At 44.5% G+C, this 23,987-nt stretch overlaps 1 protein-coding gene across 1 annotated transcript; it reads right to left on the bottom strand.

The window, feature by feature from the left end:
- Positions 1-6,189: 6,189 nt before the first annotated feature.
- Positions 6,190-10,318, bottom strand: LOC308160995 (uncharacterized protein). Its single transcript, XM_080534925.1, has 6 exons — positions 8,919-10,318; positions 8,395-8,541; positions 8,047-8,277; positions 7,577-7,720; positions 7,214-7,463; positions 6,190-7,073 (listed from the first exon to the last, which is right to left on the bottom strand). The coding sequence occupies exons 1-6, from the start codon at positions 9,090-9,092 to the stop codon at positions 6,409-6,411; spliced, it is 1,611 nt and encodes a 536-aa protein (XP_080391051.1). The 5' UTR covers positions 9,093-10,318; the 3' UTR covers positions 6,190-6,408.
- Between the last annotated feature and the right edge of the window lie 13,669 nt (positions 10,319-23,987).

Genomic DNA, 23,987 nt, shown 5'->3' with positions numbered 1-23,987 from the left:
GAGTTCAGATCTGCTGCACAGAAGTATTTGCCTCATAGCATTCCTGATTTGGCATCCCCGATTCCCAATGTAACATTCTCAAACACAACACGTCAATACTGCTAACCGTATCATGGTGCAAACAGCTCAGCTCACGATAAACACTTAAATAACCAGTTTGGTTTGGAAGACTGTGATATTGAATTTCAGACCCGTTGGCTCTGAAACAAGCCCTTAGAGCATGAAACATCTTTTACGAGTGTTACAAAGCTAAAACCTCCTCTATAGTTTACAATTACAGTAAAACACTAGCCACATTTAGTGGCTGAAGCAAGCGTGGACCTGAGAATTACAGTATTGATGGTAACTCAAAATGAACTGTCAGAACATCCATATTATGTTCATTTAGTAACTCAACATGCATCCATTATCTTTGAAGTCACACTGCCATCTCCAGATCCAGAGAAATTCAGGGTTCAAACCAGACGCAAGCCATTGTAAAATGCAGATATAAATGGACTGCACTTACATAGCACTTTACAATGGCCTCTCATTCACCCATACATTCACACACACATTCACACACCAACGGCGGCAAGCTACCATGCAAGGTGTCGGCCCGCTCATTGGGAGCAATTTGGGGTGTTTCAGTGTCTTGCCCAAGGACACCTCGATTCGTGGACAGGAGGCGCCGGGGATCGAACCACCGACCTTGCGATCATTAGACACCGGCTCTACCTCCTGAGCCACAGCCCCCGATAACAGACATGTTTCACCTTGTTTTCAGCCCACTTGTCTTTAATTCTGGTTCATCTGCATGTTCATCCCCCCATCATTAATGAATTAATCTCTCTCTTTATTAACCTCTTCTCCTCCATCTCTCTCTAGTAGAATGTTCCTTCGCTCCGCAATACTACTGCGCCTCTCAGTTTTTACTCCCTGTCTACGTTTCTCTTGCTACACACACACACACACACACACACCTCAGGAGCTGACTCACATAAGATATAGCTTCTATTCAACTAAAGAATCTCAATGGGTTGTTTGTGCTGTTGTGCTTTTACAACCCACACGTCATCTGCCTCTGACAACTCTTCCAAGTACCGACCCAGCAATGCAGGGACTTCTATCTTGCATAGAAAGTGATTCTCTCTCTCTCTCACACACACACACACACACACACACACACACACACACACTATACAGTGGGGGTATTGAACACATCAACATTTTGTCCAGTAAATGTACCGTATTTCCAATGAGCCTATTCAAGTGAAATTTGCACCAGACTTTGGTATTAACTCAAACAATCCAGACCAAAAATCTAAACATTAAAGTCCATATGTAAATAAAGTTGTGTAATTAAGTGGAATGAGACAGGAAAAAAGTATTGTACATATATTTTTCTTCTTTTTTACTTTTAGTCCAAGGCCTGATTCAATGAACGTCGTGGTTTATGCTATTAATTTAGCAGCCACAATAACACATGATTTTCATCACTACATAACACTGCATATTTCATTGCAAATAAATTACATGGGACAATGGGCAATACAGATCAATTCGATTAATTATACAGCTACATCGGGTTCAGCTAGTTCTGCTCTGATGTCCCTCACTTCTTCCTCTCTTCTATACCCCCCCCTCCCTCCTTCTTTCCTTCCTTTCATCGTCTGAAAAGGAGGAGAGGACAGTCTGTAGCTCCATTGAAGCAGATGATGGAGGGATGGAAGAAAGGAGGGAACAGTCTTGCATGAAAGGATAGTCTGTGTGGGGCAGTTTGTTCCAGAGGGTATTATTTCTCTGTGACACCGGCCAAATGAGCTCACACTGTAAACAAACTGTTACCCTGACAACGGAGGCTAAATTCTCCCTCTACCCCCCCCCCCCCCCCCCATGCTGCAAGGCCACACTCAGACAAAGGCGACATCTCATTAGTGTGAAGCAGCTTCCTATCCTAATCTCCTTTTCACCAATCAGCATCGGGCAAACGCTGAACACGACCTAAAGACAAGACAGCGAAAGCAGTACCGCAGATGTCCAGCAGGTAATTACTTTCCTGTGCCCATTTCTTTTTCGCTTAGAATGTAGGAGGAGGGAAAGGAGACATGAGGGAGAGAGGCACCAACTTCAGACTATTGATATGCACCCTGCAGACAAAGACTGTCTCTCTGTTTCCAGTTGCAGTCAGCCAGCCAGCCATCCAGACTGGGAACAACAGCAACAACAGATGAGAGACAGTAGGAGATAGTTCTAAGTTGAAGAGGGGACAGTGACAACAGGCTGCCAGGAGAATGTTCCCTCTCAATATTCCAAAACAACATCCATATTTGTGTCACGGCTTGGTGAAAACATCATCCATATTTGTGTCACACAAGTCTTGTTGTGAAAAACAGTTTGGGTTTTTTGCATAGTACGAAAATTGAAGTGATGAAGAGCCCACGCAATATCATAACCAACAGTTTTACGTTAGCTAAATACCTACACTTTATTAGCAAACTTGGGTGGGGGGTAGTATTTGTATTTGTGTGGGGGTGTATGCCCTTTTACCCAACCCACACCCCTATAAACAGCCATGTTTGTGAGTGTCTGTTTGTTTACAAGATGGACGCTGTTGTCAATGACTTTATCATTTTAGAGACGCCAGGTACAAGTTCGAGGCAGCTGTTAAGCAAGCAAAACATCGCTACTCTGAGAAACTGCAACAACAATTCTCAGATGGCAACGCTGCCTCTGTCTGGAAGGGTCTAAAACAAATTACAAACTATAAACCAAAACCCCCTCTGACCATAGAAAGCACTCTCCTTGCAAATGAACTGAACAAGTTTTACTGCAGATTCGATCCACAGTCTGCCCCCTCTACTACTGCCCCCCCTCCCCTCCCCCCCTCTCCCCAACCTCCCCCCCCTCCTCCCTTCTCTCCCCTGAGCCCCACCCCCTCTGCCCGCCCACAGTCTGCCCCCTCTACTACTGCCCCCCCTCCCCCCCCCCTCTCCCCAACCTCCCCTCCTCCTCCCTTCTCTCCCCTGAGCCCCACCCCCTCTGCCCGCTCACACCTCTCTGTCTCAGAGAGAGAGGTGAACCGCCTGTTCAAGAGACAGAACCCCCGGAAGGCGGCCGGTCCGGATGCTGTCTCACCCTCCATGTTGAAGTTCTGCGCTGACCAGCTGTCCCCTGTGTTCAGCAACATCTTCAACTCCTCCCTGGAGTGCTGTCAGGTACCAGCCTGCTTCAAGACCTCCACCATTATCCCTGTCCCCAAAAAGTCGAGGATCACAGGCCTGAATGACTACAGACCCGTTGCCCTGACCTCTGTAGTCATGAAGGTCTTTGAACGCCTCGTCCTTGCCCACCTAAAGTCCATCACAGACCCTCTCCTAGACCCCATGCAGTTCGCGTATAGAGCCAACAGGTCCGTAGAGGACGCAGTCAACATGGCCCTACACCATGTCCTAAAACATCTGGACACGGCCGGGACCTACGCCAGAATCCTGTTCGTTGACTTCAGTTCGGCATTCAACACCATCTTGCCACCCATACTGGAGTGTGGGCTCTCTGCACTGCAGGTGCCTGACTACACCTGCAGGTGGATCACGAACTTTCTGTCCAACAGGACCCAGCGGGTGAAGCTCGGGAAGTCCATCTCTGAGCTGAGGACCATCAGCACCGGTTCCCCGCAGGGCTGCGTCCTGTCTCCCCTCCTGTTTTCCCTCTACACCAACTGCTGTACCTCCAGCCACCAGTCGGTCAAGCTCCTCAAGTTCGCGGACGATACCACCCTGGTAGGGCTCATCTCCAAGGGGGATGAATCTGCTTACAGGAGCGAGATTGACTTGGTGGTCTCCTGGTGCACCCGGAACAACCTGGAGCTAAATGCTCTTAAGACAGTGGAGCTGATAGTGGACTTCAGGAGGAACCCACCCCCTCCCTCTCCAATCATACTGGGAGGCACTCCAGTCACCACAGTGGAGTCATGCCGCTTCCTTGGGGTGACAGTCTCTCGGGACTTGAAGTGGGGGCCCCACATCAACGCCCTCACAAAAAAGGCCCAGAAGAGACTGTTTTTCCTGAGGCAGCTCAGGAAATTCCACCTTCCTAAGACCACGCTGGTGAACTTCTACACGGCCATCATTGAGTCCATCGTCACCTCCGCCATCATCATCTGGTTCCCCGCTGCAGCGGCCAAGGACAAGGCCAAGCTGCAGCGGGTGATACGCTCGGCGGAGAGGGTGATTGGCTGCCCTTTGCCCCCCCTTGAGGCCCTGTTTAAAAGTAGGGCTTTGGGGAGGGCCAGGAAGATCATGGCTGACCCCGCACACCCAGGACACGGTCTCTTCGCCCCGCTCCCCTCAGGCAGGAGGGTGCGGTCCATAAATACTGTGAAGGTCCGACACACCAACAGCTTTTTCCCCACAGCCATCCGGCTCCTAAATGCCGCTGGCCCCCCCCCCCCCCCCCCCTGACCTGACCCCTATCTATCTACCCTCCCTCCACCCCCACCCAGAGAGCTTTGCACTGTCTGGATATGAACACTTGAACACTTGAACACTTGAATCTCTGCACTTTATATTTATACTAATTATGACTCTTGCACTTTGATGTTGGTTGCACTGTCTTGTCCTGTCTTGCACCTGTCCTTCTGTAAACCGTGCTCCATGGTACCAAACCAAATTCCTAACATGTTTACATGTCATGGCAATAAAAGTCTTCTGATTCTGATTCTGATTCTGATCCACAGGTTTTGTCGATCAACATACTGTTCACGGGACTGTGGCCTGTCGACATACCAAAAACAAAGCAGAAGGTAAGTGTGAGTTACATTTGTTATTTACTAAGCTGTGTGTATGCCTTCTAGGCTAGCCTAGCAGCAATGCTAGCAATGTTGAGGCTGAATTTCTCTGTTTGTTGATTTGGGCGGTATCAACATTCAAATACGCATAACTTCTTCAACTTGTTTCAGATTTCAATGTTAAAAGTATGACACATTATTTGAAAGCTGACAATCTGCCCTTTCATAATCTGAAAAACAGAAATGACCTTGCCCTACTTGGGGACTTTTTCATCAGACCCCGTCACATTTCTATTGACAAAATGTGATTGTGATGGAGCGTGTTTACAAAAACTCATCCTGGAAGAATGTTGAATGAAATACAACAAAATAATAAAAGGATGGCTTGGTTTCAGCCCTCAGAGAGAGAGAACAACATTGTTATTGCCATGCAATCAATTGTCAGTCAATTGTTGGAATTCTGTATTTTATGCTCTAAGCAAGGGGTCGGCCATAGACGGCAACCCTGGAGCAATTACATTGATAGCAGGCTCACAAAACAAGCTGTGTTAGTTGACTAGCGAGTGTGTCATTGATTTTCAACAAAGCTGAAATGTATTTACACTTTTCAAAAAGATCTAAGTCATGAACATTAAATCGGCTGCTGACTTGTTACCACTTTCACCAGCAGCTGTCGCAAATGATAACACAGAATGGGGCATCTCACCATGAGAAATATCCCCATCTGTTGCTGCAGGTCAGAGTGCCTGGTGCCATCCATCTTGTTGCAGGTCAGAATGCCTGATGGCATCCATCTTGTTGCAGGTCAGAGTGCCTGATGGCATCCATCTTGTTGCCGGTCAGAGTGCCTGATGGCATCCATCTTGTTGCAGGTCAGAGTGCCTGGTGCCATCCATCTTGTTGCAGGTCAGAATGCCTGATAGCATCCATCTTGGTTTCCTTCCCCTTTTGTCCTTCTCTCTGGAGGTCAGTCTCCACCTACATACACAACAACATTTGCATGCATTTCATTTAATTCACACCATAAACTATTGTGGAAAATCAATTAAAAAAACAACCGACACATTTAAAGCTGAGAGACATGTAAAGGACATGTAAATGCATACACATTATATGTATATAAACACACTTGGTGAACTCTTTTTTACTTGGCTGGTTTACGATGAAGCATGCACCCACCCACCATGCAGCCATTACAACGCATTCAAGTCAGCTGGGAAACTTCAACAAGGCAAAGTCAATCTCTTGTGCTTGCTGTAGATGAAAACAGTGAAGTGAAGTGAGGGGAGCGGAGGGGAAGGGGGGAAAAGTGTAATATCATTGGTGAAAAGCTTAAGACTGCATAAGACTGGCTAGAACAGGGTTTCTGCAGGTTTCAGCAAGTTCAATTTAAGACTTTTTAAGACCTTTTTAATGCCACTTTAAATGGAATTTAAGACCGAAAAAATATATATATGCGATGGTTAGGGGATTCCACTGTACTACAATACAAGCATAGCATGTCAATCAATGAGACTCATTCAAGTTTACTTGTTTTGTTTATTGAACATAAAAGCTCTGGTTCAATAACTTAATTAAATTAAAAGTGCAATTAGTTGGTCGGAAACATCTAACAAAAAAACCCCATCTACTTAACACACTCACGGCATGAGCCTCAATTCTGTGGCCTTACTCTCCAGTTCTGCCTCTATTTTTTTCAAATCACACATTTTTTCTTTGTATCTCTTCCTGAGGACGTTAGACTTTGTGATGAGCTGAGCCATCAAGGTGCCGGACTTCCCCTCAGCTTGCTCAGCAAACTTGTCTGCATCCTTCTCCAGAGAATCAGATACCACTAGAAGAGTTTGCTTCTTCCTTTTCAGCTCGATGATGTGCTCTTCTGCTGCTTTTCTTTTCTGCCCTTGTGCAGCGCTTTGCCTCTTCCTCTTCTCCAGGTCTAGGTGTTCTCTGTACTTTGACCTTGCTGATCCCACCGAGGTTAGCAGCTCCTTGGTGAGAGGGACATTGGCAACCCCCCCACAAACTGCAACATAGTCACAGACCAGTCTCTGGGCAATGACAGTGTCCTCCTGAATGTTAACGGTCTCCACCTCCTTGTTAATGGAGAAGCCTCTCTCGACTGTCGCCTGCCCATGGGATAGGAGAAGAAGCTTCTGACAGAAACCCCAGAGCTCAGGGTAGGGTTGGCTGAGGTAGCCATGCAGGAACACGTCAAGCCTGGTTTCCATGGGCCGGAAGGACAGGAAGTGCTCGTTTTTAGCCTCAACAGACAGGAAGTTCCCAAACTGTTGGATAATCACATCACCTATAACAAAACAGATGAAAGGAAATATGTGAAATATTATTTACATGATTAATCCTGATTAGCAGACAGGCTTATGTCCAATTGTCCATTGGCTAATAATCAGGGACAACATTTCCAGCTTTTCTATTAACTATTCATACCAGCAGAGACACCTCCAGACAACTGCTTGTCTTGCAGTAACTTCTGCACTAGACTTTTCATTCTTCCCTGGCATCCGTCTGGGTTGGCGTACATGACTGTGGGGTCCAGACATGCCATCTGTCTCACGATGGGGTACTTCAGGGGGCTCCTGTCCTGGACTTTCTTTAGGATATTTGACATACCCGTCATGCAGTCCTTCCTAAACTCTAGGGCAGTGAGCTCCCCTACGGTCCCCTTTCTCTGGAGGTCCTGACAGATGGGTAATGTGTTTTAAATACAACTGAATGGCCTAACACAGTATTCTCTCCTGCCTGTATATGGACCATCATTTGATATAAAGTTAAGTAATACATCTAAATTACCTTGAGGGCTGCCTCAGCACCCAGGCCTATGTCGGCTTCCTTCGGGTTGACCCAGCTCTTCTGATCAGCGACATCCAGCCTGACCAGCTGCAGTGGAGTGATGTCATTGAGATGCTCCCTCTTGACGAAACGCCTCAGCACACTCTGAAAGGGTAACAAGAAAATGCATGATGATTGTAAAGCAAGTACCTTTGATAACCACATTAACCATGAAATGCATTTCTATATAGTTATTTAAAATAATATCATATCACATATGCAATATATCAATAACAGTATGATAAGTAACCTTTACTTAGCCAAAACATAATCTTTCAGTAATTTTATGTATTGACTAAGGACGAGTTTAATTAATCAAGCCACCCAGTAGCATCTGCCATTTCTCCCTGCTCACACACACATTCAGCATGCCCACACACACTCAACTTGTTTTGCTTTTGTTGTTGATTGTTCATTATTAATTTGATTACCTTGGACAAGTCAGCCAAATCTTTGCCAAGGAATGGCATGACTGGTGTGTCAGTCTGGTACTTTGTGAGAAAGGGAGTGAAGGTCCTTGAGATGGCCATGAAGAACTGTAGCTTGGGCAAGATGAGCGGATCTCCCTGGGCTGCTTCGATGGTGTCAAATGACGCTGTCCCAGGGTTTGGCAACTTTTTTGTCTTCACTGCATCCACATACTTCACCAGTGATGGCCATACCTTTAATTCCACCATGTGTATGTATTATTTTATCATGCATGTCTATTTTATCATACATTGTGCAGCACCTTGTAACTTTGTTTAGAAAGGTGCTATATAAATCAAGATTTTAATTACCTCTATAGCCCTCTCCACAACTGGCAGGTTCTCAATCCACCGATGGCCACAGAATGGTAATGGGAAGACTGAGGATTTGGTGAGGGCAATGAAGTCATCCCTCCTCGCTGGTGTATTGTGGAAAACAAAGTGCATTGCTCTCAACACCTTGGTGGGAGAGAGGAGAATGCTGAATTAGCCATCATCTCTCATGGGGAATGACACAAAGTGTGTAAGGGAGCAATACTGCAGGTCCTTCCTCACTGCCCTATCAGACTGCTCAACCAGCAGCGCTCCCCAGTAGACCACACACACACAGACACATACCAGAACTAAACTGACAGAATGACTGAACTGTACACATAATGTGTGCAGACACTTTTGATTGCATAAACCCTTAGAAAAATAACTTAGGAGTTAATAGTATGAAACATCTGTAAATTCATGCTCTCTTTAAATCCTGTCAAGTGTCCACTTGCTGTAATATTCCAATTTGCCTTGTGGGACAAATGAAAGATTACTTCTCATAGTTATAATCATCTTACCTTCTCCAGTTGCCACATGGAGAATCCACACTTGAATGCGTTGTGTAGGGTATGGAGCCCACAGCTACCCACAACAACCAGCTGGGCACCACCATACTGCTCAGCATGCTCTTGCTGTAGAAGCTCCAGAAACTTCCAGTTAACATTGGGTCCATCCATGGAGATGGACACCATGTTCCTCAGGTTCAGTCTCTCCACACACTCCTGAGAATGACATGAATATGATGAGAATAATAACAATAATAATAAATGATGATGATAATGATGATTATAATAACAATAATAATAGCATGATTGCCAATGGTTCAATGTACTTTAACATTCTGTCTGCACACATCCTCAGTTAACAAACTATAACTCATCCATCTACTCCCTCTCCCTACGCCCTTAGATACTCTCTCTCCCCACCATCCCCCCGCCCGCTCCCGCGTCCCCTCTCCCTCTCTGTGGCTCTCTATAACGTGGAAATGACTAGACTACACCGCATCATTCCCTATGGTACGCCTACTATTATACTGAATCTACATGACATTGCCAGTATCTGCCAAAATTAATGTAAAGCTAATACTTTGTCATTGACAAAATGCACTTACCTTGAAGTGTTGCAGTAAATCTTGAGCTTTAGCGTGTCCCATGAACTGCGAGCCCAGGTAACGCGACTCCACTTGATCGCCGACCCAATACCGCACGTGCACGTCGAGTTGCTTGTTTTTTGTGGCATGATTCAAACTCTCGTCAAACATTAGAACAAAAACTGACTCGTTCACATTCGCGATCAGCTCGTTTCTGACGTAAGGAGCTAATCCGAAACGTATTATGTATGACGCCTTGTCCTTTCCACAAGCAAATGTAGTGGCGATTTGGGAGTCGGGAAACATAATCCGAAAGATATCTCCAATCCCCTCGTTGGAGGAGTAGGACTGGTGCTTTACCACTGTATTGAGAACCCACACAATCTCCGATTTCAGTGTAGGTGTTCCACCAAACGTTGCTCTGAGATCGCTAGCAGTGCTGCTAGCAGCGGCAGCCGTTGTCTGGGGCGCTGAGCCCGGGGCAGACACGCAGAACTGGGAGATTCCTGGCGTCTGCTGTTGGCCTTTAGCAGCCGTTTTATGCCTCTCGCTTTTTAGGTGGCTCTCAACCGCCTTAATGCCCATGGTGCCGAGTTTGAATGTTTTCCTACACACAGTGCATCTTGCTTCTTCTGGGTAGCCGGTGGACTTAAGCCAATCGCAAAATCTTCTGTCGTCAAGCCACCTCTCGTTGAACTTGCACTTCCCCATCTCGCAGACTGGCTAATGCTAGGTAGCAAGCACTGCAGCTGACTATAACCAAAGGAACGCAAGGGGGAGGAGTCTGCGCGCTACTCAATGAAATTAAACGTTTGCTCAATAGAAAAATGCCGCGAGAAAAAGTAAAATTAAATAGTCCTGCCCCGACAATTTTAAGACGTTTGGGTAAAGTATTTAAGACCAGTTTAAGACATTTGTAATGAATTTAAGACATTTTAAGGCATTAATTTTATATACATGAATTTAAGACTTTTTAAGACTTTTTAAGGATCCGCGGAAACCCTGTAGAAACAGAAAATCTAAAGGGTAATGGTAGCCTAATGAATAGTGAGTTGGATTGGTGATCAGAAGGTCACGAGTTCAAATCCCACCTGGGAACACCACCACTAGTGTGCCCTTGAGTAAGGCACTTAGCCCTAAATTACTCCAGGGAGACTGTTTCTGTAATCTGTAGTTGTAAATCGCAGATAAAATGTCTGCTAAATGGTAAAAAAAACGTTTTTAAATCTTTTTTCTAAGAGAGTGGCTGTGCATCAGTGCATCCCAGAGCCACCCCCCATCACCATGGTGACGTAGTGCATGAGGTTCAAAGCAGGCTTGCTGGCCTTGGTGTCCATCAGATTCAGCAGGGAGGTTATCCTGAAGCTGACGGCACTACCCGCGTACCCGCCCTAAACGACAGACAGATCTACTGACCTTGTACCTCCTACCTACCCACCCTGCACATCCACACAATTACATTTGAGGAGCAGTTAGGAATTTGCCATTTAGCAGACGCTTTTAATCCAATGCGATTTACAATTACGAATTACACGGACATTCCCCCCTGGAGTAACTGAGGACCTTACTCAAGGGCACACTAGCGGTGGTGTTTTCAGGCGGGATTTGAACTCACAACCTTCCCAACCACCCACTAGACCACCACTACCCCCAGTTGTCACTTAAACAACACACACAAAGTCAGTGTGTTTCTGACGACACTGAAACAAGCACATGGTGCGGGAGGATACTGACGGTGTTCATGTAGTTCCCTGCCTTCACCACCAGGGGTGTGACGGAGTGGAGGTCGTCACAGTCCAACAGCTCTGGAGGGAGAGGGAGAGAGAGAAAGAAAGAGAGAGAGAGAGATCCATAAAGGTAGAGAGGGAGGAGGTGAGACAGAAAACAACAGAAAATGCTAAATGACCAACATGTAACCGTCTAACCCGTAAACCCATAAATAACAAAAACAAACAAACAGTGGTATTAGAGTGGGGGCTGTGTGTGTGTGTGTGTGTGTGTGTGTGTGTGTGTGTGTGTGTGTGTGTGTGTGTGTGTGTGTGTGTGTGTGTGTGTGTGGGTGGGTGGGTGTGTGTGTGTGTGTGTGTGTGTGTGTGTGTGTGTGTGTGTGTTACCATTAGCTGCTTTAATCATGACAGTGATGGAGTGTCTCAAGTCATCCATGAGGGGAAACAACTCCTCAGACGCTCTTCATAGCGAGAGACGAGACAACAACAACAACAACAACATCATCGTAGGAGCCAAAATTATGATTTTTGAATGAGAATAAATGAGTTTTCATTTACTTTTATGCATGGTATCATTCATGTCAGTGTGCACTAATTATCCCGCGAGCTTTGGCGCCCTCTGTAGGCTGGAGGACCTACTTAGGCCAGAGGTGGTCATCTGGGGTGTGGCTGTAATGGGGGAGCGCAGTCTTTTGACCACAGAAAGAGCCTTTTGTTTAAGCTTGTTTAACACTAGAGCAGCCAACGCCGTGCCTATTATAAGATGACCTACTCTTAACTACTATAAGAGCCGCCTCGGGGGTCAAATGACCATAGGGAATGGGAAGCTGCTATTTGGGAAGCTGCTATTTACACACAAAGACCACTAGTTGAACGGCTAGTAAATTAGCCTGCCTCCTACACAGAAAAACTGCAAAATAGCTTTATACTGGCTTATCCTGATGTGATTTTGAAAATGTAAGGATACTGGGGTGGTAGAACGCACATGTAGGAAAAGTCATGAAAGAGGGTCCTGAAATTTGATCGAGGGCAAATATATAAAATGTTCTTTACTCAAAGGGTCAAATGACCCCATCCATGGCTGTTCTAGTGTTAAGCTTTAAGCTAGGTAATTTTATTTTTCTACATTTTCTGTAACATCTTGACTGGAATAAACTAAACCATTTTTGCAACTATTCCTTTGGACATTGGATTTATTTTTGATTTCCGTGCGTCAGGACAAATCCCCCGTGCGGCCTCCACAGTGGCTATTAGGCTATATTGGTACCTGAACTCTTGAAATTTGCCACTACAATCAGTACAATCTTCTCCTCCTCCTCCTCCTCCTCCTCATGGAGCCAGCCTCACCCAGGCACTAGTAGCACCATGAAGCGGTCTGCCTCATCACATAACTGGGACAGGTCTCCGCTGAACAGCAACACTCTTCACCTGGACAACAGATGCACAACACAATCATACTGTTAGTCTCACACTGAGTATTTGAGTTCAGTTTAGAGTAAAAAAACTCACAAAAAAACTATGATAAATGGACTGACTTATATAGCGCCTTATTCCAAAGCACTTTACAATGGCCTCTCATTCACACACTCATTCACACACCATTGGTGGCAGGCTACCATGCAAAGCGCCGGCCCGCTCATTGGGAGCAATTTTGGGGGATTCAGTGTCTTGCCTTAGGGCACCTCGACATGTGGCCAGCCGGAGGTTCGAACCGCCGATCTGCCGACCTTGCGAGCACGTTTGTACAATTGAAACACACAAGTTGTTATCCAGGAGCTGTCTTTTAGCTAGAGAGAGAGAGACACACAATTGAAAAGTTGTCCTAGTTTTATAACTGTGGTTGAGTAGCTTCCTCACTCTTTCACCTTTTAAGTGTGCATAAATGCTCTCTTTTTCTCTTTGATGAAATTATTCACGTGGTCATTTGGTGAACCATATAACTACATGCAATATACTGTAGAGTGCAAAGACCATAATGGAGATAGATATACTGTAGATAAGTAAATATCTGGCTCAAACTGAAATACAATAATCAATGCACAAAATATCTTTGAACCATATGGTCATCGGTAATCTTACATCCGTTCAGATTAAATATGATGGGAGCCAATATACCCAATAACTGTATAGCCTACTGTACCACTGAGGTGCCTGTATATGTTGTTAGTCACAAGTTGACAAGGCTGACTCACCTTGAGCAGGTTAGAGGTTAGAAGAGACACGGGGTGCGTTTGTAAATTCTCTCTGAGAGCGCCGGAGCGCACACTGCTGGGTTCAAGAGCGTCATAGAGTGACCAAGTAATTTGACTGGACAAAGAGGCCTTCCATGAGTGCTGATCAGATTTCCAGAGCGTACTTACGAACGCAGCCACGATGACGAGGGTTAAGTGGGTTAATGGCAACAGGCCGTCCATATGGACAGACGTGATAGACTGCGTCTACGCAAGGCTGTCATTCAGAAAACACACTGTGTGATGGACCGAGCAAGTATAGGCACGAGGACACAGGGAAAATGTGAAAATTAAGGGTTTTTATTTACCCAAAAATAATACAGGGTTAACAAAAACCAACAGTGGGTTACAAAGGAAAATAAATAACATAATGGACGGGCCCAAATTAACGGATAACTGAACAGAACAAGAACAGAACACGAGCCTCCTGACACTGATGACCTCAAGGTATATATAGACCTAGCCAGGTACATTTAAATCAAGCAGGGGATCAATCAATTAAGTTATACACAAATGAACAACTATATTCAAAACAATCTAACACAAGTAACCAACCCATGCAACATACATTTATGCCATTTGAATTACTTGCATACATAATGCTAATGTTAGATAAATAATATAAACAGTTAAATTAAACTAATCCCTCCCCCTGTAGTCTCCCGGGAGATGGTACAGTCCACCACCCCCACCCTCTGTATTTAGTAGTGTCCAAAATGGCCGCTCGCTCTTTGCCTAGCCAAAGGAGGTGGCGGACAACTCCCGGTGAGACACATGTGGACTATGGAGGAAAAAGACAGAAGGTGGTGATCCATTGCAGCAAAATGATAAAACCATGTTAACTAAAATGTGTGCACTCAATTTAGAAACATGTGATCAATAATGCTAATAAAGGAATGACCATGTGTAAAACAAAACCAAGGTCTGTTTGTTATGGGGTGGTGGTGATGTGTACTGAAACATAAATGTTACAAACTAACTGAATGAACAGGAAAGGTGTGTTGCAAGTGTGCTTGCCACTGCCACAATGTGCGGCGATCTGGTGCAGCCGTCACACACTGCAACAACATCAACACCACCCCCACCACTTCTCACCTCCGAAGGGTGAAGAGGTCATATACTGGTATGTGTGATGTTTTTGCAACAAACGCATTTTCTCCTTCGTGGCTAAACACCTGCCTGGGTTGATGTGTTGAAAGCTTGTTTTGATTGTTTTCCCATTAAAGCCACTTCAGGTAATGGGTGTGTTGGGCTAGTAATGGGCACACTCGTAGTGGAAGTAGGTGTAACAGAGTTGGGAATGTATGTTTAGCTGTGGTGAATGTAGATGAGTTTCGCCGTGCTTTGAGCAGCCCTGGTTGTTGTTGGAGCCCCCCTTTGGAGTTTGGGTGTACTGCTGGGAGAAACTTGTTGTGAGCAATGGGATACTCTACAGAGTCTCGAGGGATCAAGTCGTGAAGTCAAAACGCCGCCAGTATGTGGTTCCTGAGTCTAAGAAAGTTGAAGTTCTGAGAGGTGTTCATGACCATGCCGGCCATCAAGGTCAGTTCAGGAGTCTTGGCTTGGCCAGACAGAGGTTCTTCTGGCTCAACCTCGACAGAGACGTAAGAGACTACGTCCGTAACTGCCAGCGGTGTATTGTCAGTAAGACTGTTGAACCTGCTGCGAGGGCGCCTTTGCAGAGTATCACATCAACCAGGCCACTTCAGCTGGTTTGCATTGATTTCTGGTCAGCAGAGGACTCAAGGAACAAGTCAGTTGATGTGTTAGTTGTTACTGACCATTTTACAAGAATGGCCCAGGCATTCCCCTGCAAAGATCAGTCAGCCAAACAGGTGGCGAGAGTTCTATGGGACAAGTTCTTCTGCGTCTTTGGGTTCCCAGAACGTATCCACAGCGACCAGGGAGCTAGCTTCGAGAGTCAACTAGTGAGTGAGCTGCTCAGAGTCTCCGGTGTCAGAAAGTCGCACACAACCCCGTATCACCCGATGGGTAACGGTAGTGTGGAACGTTTCAATAGAACTCTCGGTAACATGATCCGAGCGCTTGAACCAGAGGCAAAAATCAACTGGCCGAGGCGTTTGCAAACTCTGACGTTCATGTACAATAGCACAGCGCATGAGTCAACTGGCTATGCACCTTTCTATCTGATGTTTGGGCGTACTCCTCGTCTCCCTGTCGATATACTCTTCCGGACAGTCCTGAATGATCCAGCTGTGGTCAGCTACGACAAGTATGTGATGTCTCTCACGAAGGATCTGAGAGAAGCTATGGTCATAGCCCAGGAACATGTCATAAAAGAACAGCACCGTCACACAGAGCTCTACAACAGACGAGTAAAAGGGCCCACCATTGACGTCGGAGACCGTGTGCTGTTGGCGAACAAGAGAGAGAGAGGAAAGAGAAAGGTGGCTGATCGTTGGGAGTCTACTGTATACACTGTGGTGGATAGGAACTCTGAGACTCACACATATAGGATACAAGACACTGTCACTGGACGAGAGAAGGTAGTCCACCGTAATCTATTGTTGTTGGTGAACTTTCTGCCGGTGTATGATACGAGTGTGATCTCTGACCCAGTTTCATCCCTGTCTGCTGTTCATACATCAAATGAGCCAAGTGACATGTCCGTATCGGAAGTGGAACAGGATTCCTTGCCTGGGGAAGTGAGTAGAGGAACCGCGTTCGAGTCGGAGAGAGTGGATTCCTGTCCTGGGAGTGAGGGAGGGGAGGTTGAAGACATGGAGTATGGGGGAAGAGCTGTTCGGGAGAGGGATGTTCCCTTGACTGTTCCAGAGCCCAAGGATCCCAAGGGAAGAACCCTGGAGTGGGTCACCCAGTTACCATTCCCTGACCACTCACGGACAGAGGCTACTAACACTGTAGTGTCTTCAGTCTCGTTTGCCCCTCAGAGGGTTCCCGAGCAGATGGCTGAGGAGCAAATGGTAGATCAGTCCATTAACTCTGATTCTAGATTTGTGGTTAGCGCTGATGATTGTACTGATGTTTCTGGTAACACAAATCAGACAGATGATGCTAGTGACACACAGCGTACTGACACTTTAGCTTCTGTCACACAGTGTGAACATCCTAGTACAGTCACACAGGTCAAGTCCAAGTTTGGTCGCCTTATCAAACCAGTTGACAGATTGATTTATACTATGTCAGGACAAGACATTATCCAAGACACTAAGTCAAACATTCGAGCTGTTTGCAGGTCAGTGTTCCAGGCTTCCCACAGTTAGATAAGCCGAAGCTCAGTTCAGTGCATGTATACACTGTGCACACTGACATCCTATGACATATAGGTTTGTTCGTTATTCTGATTGTTTCATAAGAGGTTGTGGCCTCTTGAAGGCTAGTAATACACAGTGAAAATAGGGTCTTGTGGGGTGTAGAACGCATCCTACCGCCAGTAGTTGGTTGGAGAGGTAGTTTACCTCTCTTTCCACTTCATCCTTATAGGATACTTTTCAAGTTGGCTGTCCTGTCCTTTGGCGGCCCTATGTAATAGTGTAAAAAGTAAAAAGTAGTATTTAAATGTATAGTTGCTGCTCAAGGTTGGCGAAATTCAGGGGAGGTGGGTGTAACAGAGTTGGGAATGTATGTTTAGCTGTGGTGAATGTAGATGAGTTTCGCCGTGCTTTGAGCAGCCCTGGTTGTTGTTGGAGCCCCCCTTTGGAGTTTGGGTGTACTGCAGGTCTGCATGTTCGTTTGTCCTTCTCTTGTTGCCGTACTTGCGGTGGTGCGTCAGAAAATGGCCGCCAGCTTAATGGGTATGTGCGCATGTAAAACGCTCCTCGTGTTTTGTTGTTTGTATGGAGAATCTTGTAATGTAGGGTGAAAATGTTGGTGTAGTACTGTGCTGTTTGTTTTTACATGTATTGTGATGTATTGTGATGATGTGAAACAGAACATTTATTGTATGTTGTTTTGAACGTGCAGATTCACAAGCAGACCAGAGAAGAATTGTGTTCTATATGTCTTCTCTGCAGGTATGTCGCTCCACATGTTGTTTGTAATTGTTATTTGTAATGTTTGAGGGAAGTTTGTGTTCTTTCTGTGAACAAACTGTCCTGATGTGAAATGTACATAGACGGTGGACCGAGAAAATGGCCGCCAGCTTAATGGATTCACAAGCAGACCAGAGAAGAATTGTGTTCTATATGTCTTCTCTGCAGGTCAAATAAACGAATTAAATGAAAGAAGTTTGGCTGTTTGACCATCGTTACATAGGCAGTGATTAGATTAGATTCAACTGTATTGTCATTGCAGAGTTCTTGACAACGGAAATGCAGTTTAGCATCTAACCAGAAGTGCAAATAGTGATATAAGACCATGACAATGATAGTGATGGGTACAGTAAGGCATGCACAGTCGTTTAGAGATGTACAGTACTGTACTATATTGTTATGATATCGCATATCATCTCATTGTAATCTGCTCAGCACTTTCGCACCATCTGACTACTACTTGAACTTCCTGTACTGTATCATATCTGAACTATATTATTGCATACTGTATGATATTGCATTTCATCTCATTGTAACCCGCACAGCATTTTTGCACTACTGTTCAACTATCACTTTGACCTTATTATAAATGTTTTAATTAATGACCTTACTTATTTTACCTTACTTTATTCTATTATCGCTGATTTTGTATTCTGCTGCAATGGCAATGTCAAAGAACTTGAACCTAAGCATTGTACTCTGTGTACCCGTACATTAGATAGTAGTAAAAGCAATTCTGCTTGACCTCCATTTCTCTGCCATCTCCTTACCTCCTGAACTGCTTCAGAAAGACCCCAACATTCATACTCTTCTTAGAGTTGAGGATTGAGACCTGAAGAAATGAAAAGAGTGTAGAAAATGATTGTAAACACGCATTCAAAACCATCAATCAAGTTAATGAGACACACAAGGTCTGGCATTCAGTGGTTGGAGAAACATAATTACGAACAATTCCCAGCTCTTGTTACTATTCATTTAGGTACTATTTACTTTGACATTTTGGGCATTTTAGCAGACGCCTTTCTCCAAAGTGGCTTACAACAAAATACATTTGTCTAAGTAAGTGAATCATCTATCCCTCAGTCATCGTAATCTCTGCTCAGGCAGTCATAACACTAGAAGGAGGAAGAATTACGTTTTAATATTTGTATATACAGTAGAGATACTGTACAGGGGGGTAGAGGGCATGGAGCCCTGACCCTCTGTCTCAGTTCAACCCCATCTAGCAGAGAGAGATCAATACAAGACTGAACTATGAACACCGTCTGTCAAACTCGTGAGGTGCGTCCGTAAATTCACTCTGAAAGCGCTGGAGCGCACACTGGGTTCAACGAACGTAGCCATGACATCCTCCATGGAGAAGCCGCCCCTAGTGATCACCGTTGTTTAACGGTGGATATTTCACCACTACCTTACTGACGGGGAGGTTCGACTGAAGAAGAAGTGAGAGAACATTCTATAGAGCACATTCTATAGCGCACTTCTGCCTTAACGATTTAATGATGACTTTCCATATTAAAATGTATTACATTTTATATGGGTTTGACCATTGACAGAGGTTGATGAAAAAATGACAACTGTTGTTAAGCAATAGGGCCCTACGCAACCACCACTGCTTACACCTCTAACACATCTGGGGGGTATTCCATCAACGTCGCTTAAGGAAAATCTAGGCTTATTTTGATATGTCTCACACACAAAAAACAGGCTTATTTTGATATTTCTCGCGAGAGTTATCAAAAATAAGCCTGGATTTTCCTTTAGTGACATTGATGGAATACCCCCCTGACCAACCAGAAGTTAACACACACCCGGCGGACAGCATTGTACTGGATGAGGGAAATCATCCTTTATCAAATCCTTCTAACACGTCCTGTGTGTCATATACACACCCTGTGTGTCATACTGTTGCTACGGCAGGTGGGGTCCGCTGGTAGAGTGTTGGTTAGCTAGTTAGTTGGTTAACTATAGCTGCCAGACGCTTTCTCCTACCATCTCTATCTAGAGGACATAATTCATGTTCTGTGGCAGAGGAGGGGAGCCGGGGGGAAGTGTGTTATAGACAGAAGAGGAAGGATCGTGTCCTACACACAGCCATCTCTGATGCTAATATTTACTGAAGTAATTATGGAAGAGCAGTCACACACACACACACACACAGAGTACCTGGAGTGTTGTTCCTCTTTCATAGACTGTTTGCCCAATCCCCGTCATCTCTTCACACAAGTCAATATAGTTTAAGTGTAAAAGGAAATCTATTAAGTCCAAACCCCAAACTGAGCTATGAGGGCATACTGGTGGGGGGGGGGGGGGGGGGTTCATAAAGACACTCTGGAAATCTGATCAGCACTCATGGAATGGATTCCAATAGATGGAACTTTACCCGATCAAATTACTTGGTCTCTATGATGTTGAACCCAGTGTGCGCCCCTGCGCTCTGAGCGAATTTACGAACGCACTCTCTGTATATATCCCACAAGAAGGTGACACACACATCTCTTCTACTAAAACATTTGAGTAATTTGATTAAATATGAAGTAAGGCCTTTGCACGGCATGATAGGTAATTGACTTATGAGTTCTCAAAGTTGAATAAAGCCTACTGGATTCAACTTTTGATAATCCATGTCATTCCCATAAAACATCCAAAAAGTGAAAATACCACCGCTCATCCTTTATCAGACTTTGCTGAGGTGCTGGAACTGAAGAGTATCATTAGAGTGCAAAATAACAGCATCCGCACACTCAAACACTGTGCAAAAAAACGTGTTTATTGTGAGCTTTCGGTCATAGACCTTCTTCAGGCATAAAGCAGACAAGTGAATGCAGTGGTTTTAAGGGTTCAAAACAACATCACTTGATTTAGCCAATGCACAACACCTGTGACAAAAAAATCACCTATAGTGACTAACCTTGCAATAAACTTTTTGCACAGTGTTTGAGTGTGCGGATGCTGTTATTTTGCATTCCCATAAAACATAAAAATCACATAAAATCTCTTTGCAATAGTTAGTACCTCAGTAAATACATTGGCTGAAGTGCAGCAGAGAATACAGCGTCATAAACTCCCCACCTGTAGCAGCTGGGTGGGGTGTGGCTGTCAGACCCCCCTCACACTAACGGACAGGCCCTGACCTGACCCTGTCTCGCAGTGGGACAGCTTGGTGTCAGCGGGACTGAAAACCATCTCCATGCAGTTGGTCCTCCTGGTTAAATAAATTAAAACTCTCATCAGGAGTGTCACTGTTTTAGGACCAGCCCGGTGTACTTACATAACATACTTAACATTTAGGCAAAAACACATTTCCACTATCATAAAATAATGTTGAGGAACCATTTTAAATAAGCTCTGAACATACTTTGTACAGTAGTTAGGCTACTTTAGAATTGTCAAATACGCCTTCATAACAATTATTGTTAACACTTACCGAAGTCAGTCAAAAGAAAACTATGCAAACTGACAGCGTTGTTTCATGAACTGCAGTTAATTAACTTGAAACACAATGCAAACAAAGTCGAGGTCCATCATTAATACAAACCAGCAGAGTCTCTTTCTACTGAATTCCACATGTAAAATGCGCAATTGTGACAGGTCCAACATTTTAAAAAATAAAATAAAACATAAGATAAGATACATACACGAAAACATAAGATTTCCAGCATCAAACAAATCGACTCATGTCCGAAACTCAAACCTCTTATCTGCTTCCAGCTGCTGGCATCAATCAATCTAGAGCCAATTAACGGTCAGGGTTGCCAGATGGGATTGACAATTTCCAGCCTAACGACAGTCTAGAAACCTCTAAATCCGCCAAAAAACACCAACCCAAAACCTATTATTGTCTGAAAACCGCTAATTACTATTGGGCAGGTGCCTATTTCCTGTATATCTGACATTTTGATGTGCCTAAATGCTATTTATCCAGCCCAACCGCCCACATGCTTTTTCCCCCGGCCCAGTGTGATCAAAAGTAGCCGATTCGGCGGTAACCTTGGTAATCCGCCCCATCTGGTAACCCTGGGACGTTATGTCAAAAGTTATTAACTGAGTAAATACATAATCATCAATCATTAGTAATGCACTAATCACCATTCGTGAAAATGAATGCAATCTAAATGTAAAGGTAGTGGAATTAGTGGCATTAGGTACAGCAGTATTTTGCAGTACAGCGGTACAGCAGTAGTTTGTGTTTTGTCCCCCGCCCCCACCTGTGGTGTATGTCCCCACCTGTCCTACCCGCTGTACATACCTTATGTTTTGTTGTATTATTCTTCCCATGATGGATGTATGTTTATCTTGTAGATAGTAATAGTTATTTGTCTGTATTATCTTGTAGATAGTACTAGTTTTTTTGTCTGTCTTACATGTAACGATGAATTGAGAATCAAGGACCCCAATTGAAATAAGCCAGTGGCTTTCTTGGGTTTTTATCCTGTTAGTTGACCTTGTATGTAATATGTACTTTCATGTACCTACTTCTGCAAATCTTCTAATAAAGTTTTCAATCAATCAATCAATCAAAGTAGGGCCTAAATCTTTAGTATGAGTATTATTATGTAGTAATAGTAGTAGTAGTAGCAGCAGTAAGGCAGGTTTATTTGTATAGCACATTTCATACAACAGGGGCAATTCAAAGTGCTTTACATATAGCATAAAAAATATATACAAAATAAATAGATAAACATTTAACAACATAATAAGACAATGAATAAAAAGATAGATAAAAGTGTTATTACTGCAACTGTATTCAAGCGCTGCTCTTCCTGATATGTGTGAGATTGCAGGTACTGCGTCTGTGTTTAGCCGCTAGTATTATTATTATTATTATTATTATTATTATTATTATTATTATTATTATTATTATTATTATTATTATTCAGATATATTTTGGTATAACATATCTGACTCATGTCCTCTAGGAAATGATGCAAGTCAATCCAATGATTCTATTCTAGGACTGTGATTGTTAACTTAAAAGACACACTGACGTACAATAACACACAAAGGATACGCAACAAAGACATGTCTCTCACCACTGGAACGCTTCTGTAGTGACCTTGTGTGCTTTCTTGTGGGGGCTGATTGATAGTGCTGAAAAGGAAATGAGGAATGTCCAAAAATGAAATTAAAGTCAAACTCCAAATGGCTTTATTCCATATTCCAGGTTTCCCAAAAGTAGAATAAATGTATCTTTAATACTTTGTAGTATAGGCCTACACAAAATCAAACAGGGGCAGCAAAGACCAAACGTTAAAAGCTATAAGCCTCCAATCAGCAACAGCTGGCCCTCTCTTGGCCAGGCCTTTATCTCTTTCCCTCCTCCTCCTCCAATCAGCATCACCTGGCTTTCTCGAGGTCAGGTCCTTCTCTCCTCCAAGCCTGTAGAGGAAGATCAAAACATCATGATTAGAAAAAGAGAATCTGCTTTTACATTTGCTTCTTTCCACCAAAACCAGAACCCTGCCAACAGAGCTGATTCCCTCACCTCTGGATCCCAGTCTTTGAAACGTAGACGACCCATATATGTATTATCAGTGTAACTGACCCTGTTCTCCTCCTTGGGGGGTATTCCATCAACGTCGGTAAAGGAAAATCCAGGCTTATTTTGCTAAGTCTCACGAGAGTTATCAAAAAGAAGTCTGGATTTTCCTTTAGCGACGTTGATGGAATACCCCCCCTGTTCTCCTCCTGGACCGTCAACACACAACAAATGGGAATACATGCAAATATAAACAATAGTTGCCCTGGGCGGCTGTGGCTCAGGAGGTAGAGCCGGTGTCTAATGATCACAAGGTCTGCAGTTCGTCAGTTCGATCCCCGGTGGCTGGCCACGTGTCGATGTGTCCTTGGGCAAGACACTGAACCCCAGATTTGCTCCCAATGAGCGGGGCTGGCAGCTTGCATGGTAGCTTGCTGCCATTGGTGTGTGAATATGTGTGTGTGTGTGTGTGTGTGTGTGTGTGTGTGTGTGTGTGTGTGTGAAAGGTTGAATGAGAGGCCATTGTAAGGCGCTATAGAAGAAGTGCAGTCCATTTCCCAGAGTAGAGTCGATCCCTTCAGTCTGTCGGAGTGTAACTGACCTCCATCATCTAGCTGCCCTTCCTCTCTGGTTATTCTCCTGTCATCCAGACCCTCTCCAGCCTCAGGGTGAGAGGCTGAGTCATTGATCGGAGTGTTTAACCTTCAACCGCTAACCTGTCGTCTCACACACTCGAGCGGACCTCTCTGTGATAAGGTCTCTGTGTCGTACTTTCAGCCACCATTGGTGTAGTATGTGAATGTGTGTGTGTGAGTGGGTGAGTGGGTGGGTGAACGAGAGGCCATTGTAAAGCGCTCTGGAATAAGGCTGTAGGTTATATAAGCGCGGTCGTCCGTTTACCATTCAGACCCTTCTCCTCAGTCCAAGGGTGAGACTCAGAGTCCTTGACAGGAGTGTTTAACCTTTGACCTTTAACCCCTCGACTCGCATGTGGAGTGGACCTCTCTGTGACCAGGTTGGCGTGTCGTGTGAAGGAGAGGGCTTTGA

Source organism: Nansenia antarctica, assembly GCF_963989245.1.
Source record: "Nansenia antarctica genome assembly, chromosome: 6".
NCBI classification, from domain to species: domain Eukaryota; kingdom Metazoa; phylum Chordata; class Actinopteri; order Argentiniformes; family Microstomatidae; genus Nansenia; species Nansenia antarctica.
This window is presented reverse-complemented; position numbering and strand designations above follow the sequence as displayed.